Consider the following 16,315-nt stretch of genomic DNA (forward strand, 5'->3'; position numbering starts at 1 on the left):
CTGTCTGGACATAAGGGGGCAGGTTTTTTTTCTGTTATGAAAAATGATCCCTACTAAGAATAAATCAACTTACACCAGTCTGACTCAGTATGATGCAATGTGAACAGATAAATCTCTTTGCTGTGGATCTGCATTTGCTGCTCTAATACTGTTTATTGCACATCCTGGACAACTAATGCCACGTGAGGAAGGGTTGTTATGCTTGTTGCCAAGGAACGGTCAGTAAGTGTTACCAAATATAGATTAGTACTTTCAGTTACATCATTAATCCCTAATAACAGAGTTTTTGATGGTTTTGATAACAAACTCACTGGGGAGAAAGAAAAACTCCACCAGTTTAGAACTTGTCAATCATACTCTGTTGATATTATAAATCCCCAGTTCGTGTTACTGGATTGCATCTTAAATGCCACTCACTAATGAGTTCCTTCCACATCATCCCCTGGTATTTTCTGCTGTTGGGTGTTGAGATGCCAGCAGGAAGGAGTTTACTTTTCAGGCCTTGTGTTTTTCTTCTTCTCAGCACTTGATAGACAGACAGGCAGCCACATTATTAATCCTGTGGGAAATGGTGGTTTTAGCAGCGAGGCGAGATGTGACAACGCAAAGCTGCAATGAGAAGAGACGCTGATAATTCTGACGATAATGCAAATAATGAAAGAAAATTAGTGCGATAGATTGGTGGAGAACATATTTCACACTGACTTTTTAAAAACTCAGTTACTCCAGATTCAGACCATGTGAGGTAAAACATAGTTTACACATTGCGAGCGGCCGCAGCAGTGACAGGTTGACAGCTTTGCTATGACCTTTCACCCCGTCTGTTTCACTTTTTCTCAGACAGGTTTTTATTCTTGTTTTTCACCTTGAAGTGAATCACTGATAATGACCTTGGATGCCAGTATACTATCTGAGAAACTGTCTCTATCCCCCACTGTGCATCCAGATGAGTCCTGTAGATATAGATCCTCTGTGGAAAAAAACATTTTAAACTGACAGCGGTGATAAGGATTGTAGGAACTGTATTGATTTCTGCATGTGTATCTTTCTTACACGATGTATAATGACAAAAACAACACAAACACACTGTTAAACTGCATAAAAATGGAAGACAGTTTTTATTTCTCTCTGGTTGAGATTTCAGCCACATCTCATCAGCAGATGGAGTTGTCATGGAGATGCTTCGGTTCACCTGACATATTTAATTTTTAGCCACACTAGCAGCATGGCTCTAGGGATGGCAATGCCGGTTGGCTGCATTAGTCCAGACTAAAATATCTAAACTACTATTGGAAGGATCTCTATAAAATGTGTTGAATTTGAAAAACATTCATATCCTCAGATGATAACGTGGTCTGACTTTGATCACCTGACTTTCCCTCTAGCGCCACCAGCAGGTTGACATTTGTGGTTTTGAGTGAAAAGTCTTTACAAATATTGGATTGATGATGATGAAATTTGGACATTTTAATTTAGTAATTTTATTATCATACTGATAATGGTAATAATACTTTATTTTATGAATACGTAGGTCACCTTCAAATCAGCATCGGCTGCACTTTCTGTTGTTGTTTCTGTTCTGTTTAGGCTTAACTAAGATGTTGAACATGGTAAACATTATACCTACTAAAGTTCAGCATGATAACATTTTCACTGTGAGCATGTTTGCAAGTCGACATTAGCGTTTAGCTCAAAGCGCTGCTGTGCCTGAGTACTGCTACCACAGCTGTTTTTTATTTAACAACAGGATAATGTACAAACATTCCGGTAAACAATAGCAGCTCAAGCAGATTGAAATACATATAAGGATCATAAAAAGGAAACACTTAAAGAAACTCACAATTACATAAATAAAAAACATTCAGTCAGAGGTTTCGAGGAAGAATGTTTGATGGTGCTTCAAAAGATCAATACTCTTTTGGTTGTTTAGTACATTTTGAAACACCAAGTAATTCAGCAGGATTTTTCTGTCAAACTGCTATATCCAAGGTCAAGAATAAACCCCTAAGTGCAAGAATAGAATAGAATAGATGATCTCAGTGGATCTGTGGAAGCATTTGACCAGCTCGCTCAAATGAGCAAAAAATATTATAATAGAATATTTTTTCACTCGCTTATTGGTATCCAGCCTTCCAGGTACTTCGGATGTATTTGCACAGGTTTGTAGATATCTGTCTTTGAGATTTCTGCCTCCAGCAGCATGCAATTCAAATTACTTTTGAAAACAGCAACCTCTCTTTCCAGGAACAATTTCTGAGTTTATCTAGATAATCCTCAGACTTCAACAGTTTTCACTGGAACTACTTTCTTGCCCTCGGGAAAAAAGTTGACGGAGAGATCTGTGGCTTATCAAGAGTAATGTGGACACTTGTTTCTTGAAAGAGATTTAACCTTTACACAGGCTTTAAAGCTATTTTCTATTATGTCCTGATTGTACAAATAATGCAGGTAGCAGCTGTAGTCAACAACAGTATCCACATGGGAGTACAGCATCGGTTCAAGATGTCTTCACTGTGGAGCTGTTTGCTCGTGGTATATTCCCCCATTATCCCATCCATCCCAATTGTCCCAGATGTGAGGTGTATTGTCCGCCTCTCCTCAGCTCGGCTAACCCTGGGAGCAGGTCTAATCTTCCCCCTGTCACCCCAACCCCTTCAATACTTTAATTAGTCTGCACGCTACACCAAGCTGCTGCTTCTCCAATCAGCAGCCCATTCCACAGGCAATCTCTCCATCGCCATGAGAGGCTTTTCATTAAGGCTGCCTGTGGCGTTTTATCGCTCACACAGCGACCCCTCTCTAACTCTCTCCCCCTATCGCCATCCCTCTCTATTTCTCGCTCCACTCCCTCTACCCCGTCCTCGCTCACCATCTCCTTCATCATTGCTCCCTTGAGTGAGTGAGTGAGTGAGTGAGAGAGAGAGTTGTGAGAGAGGGAGAGAGCAAGGCAGCGGGCTTTCTTTGTCGCAGTGTGAAAGCCAAGATTAGAGATTTGGTTGGCATGTGACATGAGGGAGCAGTCTGGAGGTCGGGCAGGTTACGAAGGAAACCAGTCACAGCTAATCTGCCTGCGATTTTCTCCTCCGTCACCTTATCATTTGAAATCTGACCTAACGAGGCGAGTTTATTTGCACAGCACCTTTCAAATACAGGAGCAATTCAGGTGTTTAACATAAGGCAGGAATCAATATTGTTATATGAGCAGTGGATCACATGACTAACCTGACTGCGGCAGATGTTTTGTTACACAGAACCATGTGAAGGTGTAAACTGTTTGGAAAAGGGCAGGTGCTTTCAAAAAATATTCGGCAGGTGATTGGATGAAGCAGTCAGATCAACAAACCATTTTATGTAGTCAAACACCAGTGTTGTTTAACAAACAGTGTCTTCTTGCTGCCTTACACCTAGCACTCAACCCCATGGCTGCCAGTACTTCCTTAAAGGAAGCTGGTTGGTTCGGTACCACTGTCGCAGCCACAAACACATAGATTGAAGCCTGGCAAGATGGATTCTTGCGTGATCTTTTGGGGATTTTGGGATCTCCAGCAGGTTATCACATGACTACTAGTATCCGAAGGCTGTTGCTTGCAAAAACCCTCAGAGAATAATCTAATGACTGTGCAGTCAAGTCTTTGAGCTCATTGTTTAGGTTTCTGTTACCGCTCTCATCAGCCATGACAACAACAGGAACAGGCAGCTGTTTTCAGCAAAAACATTTTAAGAATAAGCCTCTTCACTACCTGCAAAGCACCAAACAACAGAATGACAAAAGTAGCTACTAGCTGATGATAATAGTGGAGCATTTAGCAGCTGAAAAAACAGATATTTCTCTAAGCAGTTGGTGGAGACCAAAACTAGCAAAAAAAAAGGATTTAATATTGGACGTGGCCAGAAACTTAAATGAGTGCTAATGTATCTAACTGTATCTGCTAGATCAGTGGTTCCCAACCTGGGGTCTGGGCCCCCCCAAGGGGGGGCGCCAGAGGTCACTTTGTCAGCTGAGGTTGTGAGGTTACCAAAATTATTATTTACAAAAATGAAATGTATAAAATCCCAATAACACACCCAATTGGATAATGTAAACTCTGTATAATCCAAATTGAAACATATTTTTGGTCCACATTTATATTCATTAAGCTATTTATTACCTATTTAGTGCGTGTATGCGGGTAGGGGTTGGGGTTGGGGGAGCCTGAGTTGTCTTGGACACAGGCAAAGGGGGCTTCAAGGAAAAAAGGTTGGGAACCACTGTGCTAGATGACTCAACTCTTAGCTAACACATTCAATATAACAACCATATAAAGTGACAGTCAGTGTTGTTTTTACGGCTTCCCCCAAGTGACCTGCTGTTTCTATTCTTAATTATCAGAAATGTATTTTGACTCTGATTTTTAAAGCGAGCAGTAAAAATCTGTTACATTACTTAATGGAAGCCAGTGTGGAACATTTAAAAACAGGAGTAATATGTTCAGTTGTCCTGGTCTCCAGTCCTCAATATGTTGCTGCTAATGATCTTTATTGGGAGACAAGGGACCTTTTGTAGTCGCTGGAGATGAAGGCAAAATTTGCTTTTCCAAATCTTGTCTGGATGTGAGACCTCTAATTCTTGCTATTTGTTTTAGATGATAAAAGGCTGATTTAGTTTAGTTTAGTTCCTGCCTTGATGTTGTTGTTGAACCTAGAAGCCAAAGTTTGGCTTTTAGTCCTAATAGTTCAGAAATCAAGTTAAGTGGATGGTTTGGAATTTGTTACATTTAGTTTGTCCAATAAAAAAAAAAAACATATGCTGTAGTATTCGCTCGATATTATTGTGACCAAACACAATACAAAACATGAACCTCTTCACTTCTATTACGTATAAGTAATTTCCGAGTCGAGTGCTCTTGCCAAGAATTACAGGAACATTATTCCATACGCTCTCTGTCCCTTTTTTACTGCGTAATGTTCCCTCACATAAATGTTGTTTTCCTTCTCAGTGTTTTATGATCCCTGCTTGTATCTTTGACCTCCCCTCCCCCCCTCATGCCCTCCCTCTCTTGGTGCATCAGATCAGTATTCCCATAAGCAGCCTTCTGAAGGGTGCACCCTGATTAATGTCAATTCATGTTAGATATTACAACATAGTGCACATGGGTTCACAGCAGCTAGTTCACACCTCACATTTGGCCACTTAGTTAAGACACCAGGCTAACGGGCATATTATTTTTTATTCTGCAGTGTAGGGCTGCAAAGAACTATTGTTTTCATTATCAATTAACTATTTAGTCTATGAAATGTCAAAAAAATTGTGAAAACATGCTCCTTGGAGCCCAAGATAACATCTTCAGTTGTCCTGTTTTGCCTGAGTAAAAGTAAAATAAATTAAAGATATTTAATTTACAGTCATATGTGACACAAAAAAATAGCAAATCCTCTCAACTGTGAAGTTGGAACCAGCTCAGTTCATCAATCAGCATGGATTAATCGACTTGTGTTCTCAGCTCTACTAAACTAAAAGACAATTCAAGAAAGTCTAATATCTTACAAGTCTTACTAATATCTTATTTCAGGCTGTTAAAGACAGTCAATAAGACAGATAAATAGTCTTGTCAAGCACCATTTGCATTACATTAACAAATTTGATTGAGCGGATTCAAACAATTTGCTTTAATCCTGAATATCTGAAGATTCATACAATCTTTTTCTATAGTTAGTTTTAAGATAAAATGTTTCATAGTTTGATTTTACCTTTTTCTTTGTGTAGAATACGTTTTCAGCTCACCTCTCATGCTTATATTTAAGCCAGGTTACTGCTGACCTAAATTTCAGAAGGCAAGAGATTCAGTGTATCTGCTGCTCAGCAGCACATGTGCATTAGTGGATAAGGAGACTTTTAGCCATGAATGTGATAGTGCAGCTAAATAGAGGTTTCACAACTGCGGCTTTGTGGAGTCTTTTAACCTAGAATATTCTAGTAACACATGTAGATGCTATTTCAAGGTGGTGAGCCTTCAGCACCACAGCGGACATTAACAGTCAGTGTTGTACAGATAACTAGTGGATAACGCTTTCACACACGCACAAACGCGCAATGTTGACCGCTGAGTGACTGGTTCATCCACAGCAGGTCAGGGAGGCTGATGTTCACTGGCCTCTCCTCTCGCTGTCTGTTTAATAATTCAGCACACCTGAGCAGAAACACATTTGCCCTATCAGCTCCTGTTTGGCCAGCAGAGCGTGGAGATGGCGTTACAAGCTCCCAGTCTGCCTCCCTCTCTGTCATTAGCCTCCCTTCCCTCCGATCCCACCCTCCCTCCCTCCACCTCACCCGCTCCACTTCATGTTTCTGTCTCTGCCTCCACAGTAATACAACTTAAAGTGTGCTTCTCTCCTCTCCTTTTCTGTTTCATCCTTTCTTTCCTCCTCCTCTCTTCTTCTCTTCTCTTCGTTCTCTTCTCTCCTCTCTTGTTATCTTCCTCCTCTCCCCTCTTATTTTCTCCTGTCCTTTTGTTTCCGCCTCCTTTCCTCAACTTGACTTTCCTATCCTGTTTTTTCATCCTCTCTTCTCTTTTTCTTTCCTCTCATCTCCTCTTGCTTGTGTCCTCTCCTCTCTCCTCCTTGAGTCTTTCCCTCTCTTTTAAGTTTGTACCAAATCAGACAGAGAAATCCAAGAATGTGTCATATATAATGTGGTATATTGGTGTATTAATATCTGACTAATTCATTTATTATTGGTGGAATTCCACTGTAGAAAATTAAGACTGAATGAAAAATGTCATGCTGTTAAACTCGACCAATGCTCCTACAGTTTGTACATCGTGATCAGCTGGCCTACAAAGACAGATGCAGCTCGGATAAGGAATGAATAAACATTCAACCACAGATCCAGAGGGTTTTTGATGTGCAGCAGGTCCTGCTGGAGAGCATAAAGAAACCCTGTAAGAACTGAGTTAAAAGATGACGCTGGTTTTGCCAACCTAAGCAAGTTGGCAGGGTGTCCCAGAGCCTGAGGGCCTGGACGTTTCCTTTCCTCTCTCCTGCAACTCCTTTCAGATGTATATAGTCTCCCCACATTCCTCCCTTACTCCTCTGCCCTCTTTCATTTTCTGTCCCCTGCAGCTAGCCAAGGATATGAAGTTGCTTTCACCTTGCCTTTTTAACTCTTCTCTAAACTCTAATGCCGGTAGAGAGAAAGTGCTACCTGTGCTAGCCTTGGGAGTTCAGGAGATGTCCATAGGAGGGTCGTGACTGTGGGGGTATGAGGAAAGAGAAGGAAAACAATGATTAGTGCAGTAGATGCCAAATAATATACAGTATGAAATTACAGTTTTCAAGGTAGCTGGAAAAGGTTTTAGTGTTTTGGAATAAGCATAAAACCTAAACATCATCCTTAAAGCTAAGGTTTAGTTTGGGTGGGAACCATTGCAGAGAAGGTTAAAAGAAATCAGTGTTGACTGTTGAGGTGAGGGATAGACTTTTTGTTGATATTGATGATGCATCTCACGATTTACATCGATAGCCAACGCAGGAAGTAGTGCACTCTTAATGTAGTAGTGGGGTGTTGGATGAGTCTATAGTGCATCTGGCAGTCATGCAGGGGACTAGAGTTTGCATCCCATCACAGACAAGCAACAAACTAACCACACTGTAACTCCATTTTATTTCTCATTGCCACAACGTTTCCCTAAACTTAACTATTCAGTGGTTGCCATGCACATACTATATATTGAAGAAGTAGGAAGTGAGTAAGTTAAGAAGACACATTGGCCAAGATGTTATCTTTTGGGATACCATAGTCTAATCTCTGAGTTATTTGAAATTACAAAGCCATCATTTTTCAAAACGTATTCTTGGTAAGAAATCATATGGTGTAACCCCTAATGCAGAGGTATAAATGAGGCTTAATAATAATTAATATCTTGATTATATTTTATTTGCCATAACCACAATCTTTCCCTAATCTTAACTATTCTATAACTCCCATGTACAGATAGTATAAAAAGCAAGAATTTTAAAAACTTTGACATTGAGCATATTCAAGGGTTTTGCAGAATCGTCTAATATCAGTGTTCTTGTCAGGGGATACACGTCACAGGCACATGTTTTGTAGACCCAACCATCATCACACCTCCTTCCTATGAGGCTCTGCAACATTTAACGTCACATGTGCTTTGAGAGGACAGTAATTGCGGTCAGGAAAACTTAAACATGGATTTTTAAACAAATAATCAGTGCAGTTGTTTTACTGATGAATATGTGTTGGAATGAGGAAGCAAAGAATGACGTAGTGTTTGGATATTGCTTCAGAGCTCAGTTGATCAAGTGAATAAAGCACTCATGAAGAATGTAGAGGCTGGAGAGAGTCCGGGAGAAAGGTCCAGCCTGGTGAAAGGCTAGTGGTAAGTGGTAGGGGCAGCAGGAGGCAGTGAATCTGCGGTAGGTGCCCTGGCAGATGTATTGAAAGGTCCTGTTGTGCCTCTAACACACCTGAGCCATCCATCCAGTGGGCTGCCTGCACTTCCCAGGGGGTCGGGGGGGCAGCTGTTCCTTCCTAGTTCAGTGGTGCCACGCTGCCGCTACCTGTGGCTCTGCAGCAGTCAGTGTTGCCTTTGATCGCGGTGGCATGTCTCTGGGGAAATCATCACTCTGCTGGCTCCCAGCCCATTAAACAGACACTCATTCTGCCTGTGTGTGTGCGTTTATCAGAGGATATGCTGGTCGGGACTGCAATCCCCGTCCACAAATGAACAAATGAAACACCAATTGAGTGAAAATAGAAAAGCGGCACTTTCAATAAACGTCCAGCCTTTTTCCCCAAACAGGGTCGTTGATTCAATGCATACACAAGCATTTCATCTGTTTCAGGCTATTTCTCAATATAAAGTCATTAGAAGTATCCATTAGTTCACCAGATTTTTTTTTGGTTTTGGTGGTTGTTTACCAAATGCATAGAGGTGTTTTATCATGTTCAGGTTCTCAGACTCGATGTAAGCCCTCTCTGTATCCATTATCTGTGTCTTTACATCTTATGTAACACCCAGGATTTCTAGCAGACAAACACTGTGTTTCAAAGCGCGCCTATTGTTGAATCTGGATTATAATTTATCACTCAGCTGTGAGCTGCCACAGACACTCATACAGCAGCCAACATACGAGGTCTGCTTGATTGTGGTTCTCCATTGTGTGGGTGAGCAGGCGGGGAAAATGACATTTTGCAGTCTGGAGAGGGTTATTGCGTACTCTGACTATGTAACTCTCCTGTGGAGTGCTGTGGGGCATAAACACCTTTTTTGTTGTAATACTAAACAGTATTTACACACCTTTTAGGGCAGATTAGTATAATCTGAGATCAGTATTTTGAGGTGTTTGGTGCTTTTTAACCTGCCTCCAAGTCTACAGATATGTATGAAAACCAATAGAGGACAAAAATAACATTTCATTTCAGTATTTTTTAAGCTTTTCCAGCAAAATACTTATGACAAGATGTTATCTGTTTTGGATCCTGCAGTCTAACCTCAACGTTCTATATGAATTTACAAAGACATACTTTTTTCCTTATCTATTTTTGATAAAATCAACGGTCTAGGAAGTTGGTGTCTTGGTTGCAACTGTTTCTCAGACAGTTCTTTTTTCTGTTTTGATCTGTTTGAAGTGAATACCGCAATGGGTTGGCCGAATAAAAGGGGCTGCAAAATATGTGTTCACCTTTCTGACTTAAAATACCACAAAACAAAGTAGTTTCAGAAAATACTTTTTAATTATAATCGCCCACCTTGAAAGGACTTCCAGAGCCTTCATCCTTGTGTGGGTGTTATGTCTGCTATTGTACACTACAGTACGTAAATACTCACAGGTTTTCCTCTAATAACTTACTTGTTATTACAAACTGACCTCAGACCACTTTCTGCAGCAGCAGCAGTTTTGGGTCTAACAACAAAGTGCTGATGCCAGGGGTACCTTTCTACCTGCAGCACCAGATTGCTAATGTATATTACACACCAAGTTCCCAAAGGACCTGTCAATGGAAACTCCGTCTTTTTAATTACAGCTTTGCTACCGGGTGGTCTGGGAGTCATGAAAGGAAAAGAATTTGGAGGTGAAAATGATGTGACGTCAGTTTTCAGAAGCGCTCCGGACCAATTAGTCTTTTATTCCTAATAGTTTGTTATTGTTATTGTAAACTGTTGTTCTTATAATTATTTTCTAACATAAAATCGGTCTCCCTTTCTTTCTGACTGAAATCATTTATGTCTGAAATATGCAGGCTTTGCACCTTTCTGATTGTCAAACCAACCTCAGATTGAGGAAATACAGCCTTACAGTGATATTTCATTCATTGCTTACATAATATAAATGTAGTTTTAAAGGTACAAGGCCATTCGGGATTTCAGTATTCATAAAAAAAAAACTTGATTAAGACCCTTGACAAGCAGATGATGAAAGATCCTCTCCGCCACACACTGAAGGGCACAGTCACAGTGAGTCACAATCTGATTTGCATAGCTTAGACAACAGACAAACTGTGCAAATCATTATCATATAGTGGGGGAGGTGACAGAGATGGACGAGGTTTGTTCTCCGCTGCTCCCTCCAGCAACCTGTGGAGGCCATGATGTGGATCTTTGATTAAAGCACAATGAGGATGAAGGTTGAGAGATTCCCCACTGTGAGGATTAAGTTGTTGAAGAGGCAGGATTGTAGGTTTTTATCACAGCTTCTACAGAGGAGAAACGATACACTACTGTAAAGGATATAACTGCCACTTTAACAGAAGAACCTGCAGAATAATAGGAACGCGGTTAAATTGAGATTTTTATTGTTCTACAAGAGGAATTTTGCAGTAAAGCAAATAAAAAAACACAAACTCAAAAAGACAATTATAGACAAGGTACCAGCATGCAATACAAAGCAAAACTGCAACAGTAACAACAGAGATAAGATAAAATTATAAGGTATGTGTAAAATGAAGAGACAGTTCTGGTGTTTTAAAACTCTTATTACATTTCAACCTGTTGTGTCGAATTTGATGAAAAACTGTATCCGACCAGAAGGGCTGATGTCAACTCAAAAAGAAGATGGTTTGGATTTGCTGAGATTGGTTGATTTTTATGTACAATTCAACTAAAAGTGTACCTGCTGCTCGCCACTGATTTTTACTCAAACCTCGCTTTGAACATTCAAATTTCCATACCAACAAACAACTTAGAAGGCCAGGACTGATTTTATGATGGATCTGTAAAAAAAACACCCTCAAGTTTGAGTGAAAACATTTAAGCTCCACAGAAAATATTGTTTGCTTAGTTCAGTTTGCTTAGAATCCAGCTAAAGGTGTGAGAGTAGACGCACTATATTTTATTTTTAAATCTTTAAATTATTATTTTTTTCATCACAGATGGTGCAGAATACATGTATATGATATGTTGCCTGCGTACATGTCGTGCCACATTGTGTTAATGTAATGTCACATAATGATGCGATACAGTATGTGATGCAGTATATGAGCAAATAACACATATGATATGATATAATGTGATTTGACATGTTTATAAGCCATTTTCTGGGCTTCACAACCAGGTTTTCAAAGCGATAAGCTCGCTAATTACAGTTCCGAGTGTGAGCTCTTGCTCTGTTGTTTATCTAAAGGAAATTAGAAGATAATTATATTTGTGAGACCTGTTTGGACTTGCTCCCTCTCTCTGTTTCTCTCCCCTGCTCTTGCTCTCTCTTCTCCTCTCTGCAAACAGTGCATTATTAATGCTGGAAAGCGAGCCTCTCCAAACAAATCACATACTGTAGCATCAGACACAATATTATTCATTTGATGTCAGCCACTTGTCAGGATGATTTGATTAAAAGTCTGGTTTATGAATTTAGCATCTGCTGTTGCTTCCCAGTGCAGGCCTTTTTTTGAAATCCTCCATCTTGTATAGTGTCCATCCGGTTAGAGCAAATTTAATATCCACTTCTGAAGGAATATATTAGTGGCCATAACTGATAACCAAGCTGGGTTCTAGGTACTTTCCAAAGCACATCATTATTTCATAATGCATTTTGGAGACAAAAGATAAAAGATTACAGCCCGACTGATACTGGTCTTTGAGAGTTCAGAAAGTCTGATACTGATATATTGGCAAATATCTTTTTTCACCTAAAAAAAAAAACAGAATTGTGGAATTAAGGAATTGTGACTATGAGCAGGACAAACAAGAACTTAGCATTGTTCTCTGGTGGACAAATAATATCGACACTGTTTCTAAATATACATGCAAAATGTTAATATGACAGCCAATTCAGTACAAATCTAATCTTGTGCTAACTGACCTTAAAGTTGCTCAATGGAGTAATGTTTACTTGAAGACCTGTGTATCCTTGAGGTCTAACGAACGTGTTGAATGTATTCCCTTCCTCATAAAACATGAGCAAAGCCAAGTCGTTATAAATATTTTAAATGGTGCATTGTTTCCATCCATCTTTGTTTGTTAGCAGGCTTCTTCTTCACAGCCTTTGTTGGCACTTTGTTACGTATCTTGGCGTCTTACTGCCGCCAAATGTTGATCAGCAGAAGAGCGTGAAACCGCCCGTGTGTGCGTCTGTGTTCACATGCATGAGACAAACAAAAACGGAGATCCACTCTAAAAACTCATTCCCTCATTATTTACTCCCTATATAATAAACACACCAACATTAGTTAACAGGAAAAACATTGTCAATTATACAACTAAGACATAATGGTGCTCGTTACCCTCACTTGTTTGCTCGAGTTAGAAAAAACATTTAAAATGCAAAACGGTGTTGCAGAAGTTATTACTTCCTTGCCTACACATTGTGCATTCACATCATCTACATTTGTATTTGTAAACTGCTGTTGCTGCTTATCTTAAACTTGTTAGGATGGAAATAAGCTGGGCCTGTTTTTGGACAACACCATGTGTGAACCCTAGGGTTATATTGAACCAGCTTATCTGATATGTGTTAGATTTTTATCCATCCAAGACACAACTCAGAATATCTCAAAATGCATGATTTAGTAGTTCAACAGTATGGTACCATACATAAAATAAAACGCATGTTAATCCTTTATTTGATGAAATTGCTCATGTGAGATGTATTATTGTTGTCTGAGGAATATACACCCTTTTGTGACAAATCCTCACCTGTAATAACATATTTAATTACACAACTAATCATCTATTCTCTCCTATTCCTTCTGTTTGTCTGCATTTAAGTGTAGAGATGCAGCAGAGAAGGGTTTGTCCATGTGTTATCTGTGATGTAATGATGTGACAGTTAAGGTCTGCACTCTCACTTGGTAAAATGGGTCATGACTGGATATCGGCATAATTACCCTTCATTGGCCAAGCTGTCCTTGAGCAGGAAATGAATATCTCTCTATTATGTACAGGGTCAGCTGATGTGTCCTTCAGATTTAATACATGCCATCACGTTGGTGCAGACAGGCACACACATAAATGTACTGTACACAAACAAATAGGTCCATACAAACGCACACACACGCACATCAAGAACATCCTAAAAACCTTCAGGAAAAGAAACCTGCTATTAATCAACCTGCGTGTGACAAAATACATCTTCAGTCTCCAAGTGTCGGTAATTGCCTTCAATGGAACGGCCTTGAAACTGATTCTCGTTCTGAATAAGGACGCACAGAGCAGCTCTCTCTTTGTCCAGTGATCCTCACCAGGGACGGCACTGCAGCAAAACCAACTAGAACAAATCCACTGCAAGGAACTCTGTAAAGAAATAAAATAATCCATCCATTGAAGAGATTGGTCCCCTGCTTCCAGTGGGTTTTCTTTGTTTCCGGGGCTCAAAGTAATTCTTGTTCTGTTAATCAACAAAGGATTTACAGAAAGCATTGTGGGAAATCTTTAAATTAAAAAAATGTAATTTAAAAGGTAAAATATGGCAGATGATGTAGATGGAAGAACTGAGCCATTTATCTTTACACTAAATACTTAAATACTTACAATGTTTGTTAAGCTGTAATGGTAACAAGGGGCAGTAAAATAAAAAATAAAAAAGAATCAACACTGACATAATGGAGAACACATGTTTACAATAAATAAAAATAAACAAAGCCAGTAATGTGGCAACAGCAGCTATTTCAACCCAAAGCACCATATAACAATTACAAATTGGGCCTTTGAAAGTAACAGTCTGTGAAGTCCTACAAGTAAAATGTCTGTCTTGCCTTAATGGCAGTGTGACCATCTGTAGTGTGTTTTTATTTGTGCTCAGTTGTCTCTGCACGTGACCCTCAGAGAAAATAGTCAAGACAACAACTATCGCAAATTTGCACACTGTGATTCCCAGCATGCACGGCTGGTGTGTTGACATTCATTGATTCACTCAGGCGCCCAAAGTGACACAGGAGTCATTCAGGGAGTGCCACGCATCTGGTGTGTCAGTTTTATAGCAAATAAGCAAGTGAAACTAAACATTTACCTCCTATAGTCTGATGGCTGTTTGGGATTCAAAATTAAAAGCGCATAAACTAAATTGCAGGACAAACTGTGTCACTATACATGCCAAACAACAAGTCATGTCAACAAAACGCAACAATCATGAGCGCTTACGTTGAAAATGGAGCTTATTAATTAACCTTATTCGCCCACGAATTGTCCAATAATGTCTCCCTCATCCTCTTTCAGGCCCCCCAGCTCGGCACTCTGATGGGCGTCTATCTGCCGTGTATCCAGAACATCTTCGGCGTGATCCTCTTCCTCAGGATGACCTGGTTGGTGGGAATCGGAGGTGTCATTGGGACTTTCGTCATCGTCTTCATTTGTTGTTCCACAGTGAGTGTGTAACCTACTTTTATTTAAGCCCTTCGGTTGCAGCACGCTGTGGGTAGAGGCAGCAGGCTGACCTGGTTTATCCTGAAATCAGAAGGTTGCACAGTGCAGTAGTAAAACATGTTTACCATTATTACCTTCATTGAGAACAGTGGATTAAAATAATCTAAGGAACTGGTGGGATTAGATTAAAATAAGGGTTGGGAAGGCTCTCATGAGAAATTTAGTTCACCATTTTTTTACCGCAGCCATCACTTTGGTACTGTGTCTTTGTCTGCTTTAGGCTATTGTAGGCAATGCTGCAAATCACTGAGCAGCATTTTTACATGACTTTTGCATGAATGTGATAAAGTACATCAATTTGTCAGATATTTTGTTCACTGGATTATCTGAAAAGGTACACGCCTATGTGGTTGTTTTATCCATAAATGCTTCCTTAATTGTTTAACAAGGGTACTTTTTCTATCATGAAATCATGAAATATATACATATGGTACTACAAAACACATGTGGAGTCTCAAAGAAAAATACCCAAGCACAAATCTGGCATTCCTGGTTAGTTTGTCTGAAGCTGAAATTTTACTTCCCTCTTTAACTTTACCTCTGCAAAAAGTCTCAAACTGTCTTTCAGAGTGTCTAAAATGCAGACTTTAAATAACATTAGTTTTCTCAGTAGGTAGGATCCTGTCTGGCCTTTCTGTAGTCTCTTTTATCTTTTTTACATTGGTAAGACTTCATTTGGCACACAGTCTGTAACCTTACATTGTTTATTCAGTTCAGTCTTAAAATGTAATTCCTAACAATAGATTCATATGAAAGGATAGGATAGATTTTCTATATTTTTGTTATTGTCACTCCTAATCCACGACAAGACCGAAACCACCAGTGTGTGTTTGTTGCCACAAGCCCATCCGTTCCCGCTGAAAGACTTAAATCTTAAAAAATTGGTCACGATTATGCACTTTTTGTATTTTTTTTTTAAAAAAAGGCTGAGTAGTTTCCTAAAACAGCGGCGCGTTGTAGTTTTCAGCACACGCTACTCAAAAGGAGTAAATGGTGCATTTGTTAGAGACTATATTCAGCTGCTAGTGAGTATTTACAACAGCAGGATGGTGTATGTGGGATCGACTCAAAATAAACATTCAGAGCCCATTTTCATGGTAATGAAGGAACATGTCAATCAGAGCAACAGTGTGCCGCAGTGATGTGTTTTTAATAGTTTTTGGACAACAATGGAGGTCTATGGCAAAGGGAAAACATGTATCAGGCTTTGACTACTACACACAGTACTTGTTAGAAGGATCAATTCATTGTTGGTTTCGGTCTTTTGATGTGATTTGTTGACAACAAGAAAAGTATAGATTATCACAGTCTTGTGCTTTTAGTCACCACTGTTACCAAAACATCAGGCATCCTGTTTTCCACCTTCCTTTCTACACATAGTTTTATATTTAAGGGTCCTTATGAATGCATTGTTGTAGAACAAAGCTGTGAATAGCACTGTAGCCTTTTGGAGCACA

The 16,315-nt window shown here is 39.6% G+C and overlaps 1 protein-coding gene across 3 annotated transcripts in view; it reads left to right on the forward strand.

The window, feature by feature from the left end:
- The window catches only part of slc12a5a (solute carrier family 12 member 5a), a 153,858-nt gene that overhangs the window by 106,044 nt on the left and 31,499 nt on the right, over positions 1–16,315 (forward strand). For all 3 annotated transcript variants that reach the window (XM_051413599.1, XM_051413600.1, XM_051413601.1), the window contains exon 4: positions 14,652–14,798. In XM_051413599.1, the coding sequence (XP_051269559.1) occupies positions 14,652–14,798 (147 nt within the window). The remainder of the gene's footprint in view (positions 1–14,651; positions 14,799–16,315) is intronic.

The sequence above is a fragment of the Dicentrarchus labrax genome, unplaced genomic scaffold (genome assembly GCF_905237075.1).
Source record: "Dicentrarchus labrax unplaced genomic scaffold, dlabrax2021, whole genome shotgun sequence".
NCBI classification, from domain to species: domain Eukaryota; kingdom Metazoa; phylum Chordata; class Actinopteri; family Moronidae; genus Dicentrarchus; species Dicentrarchus labrax.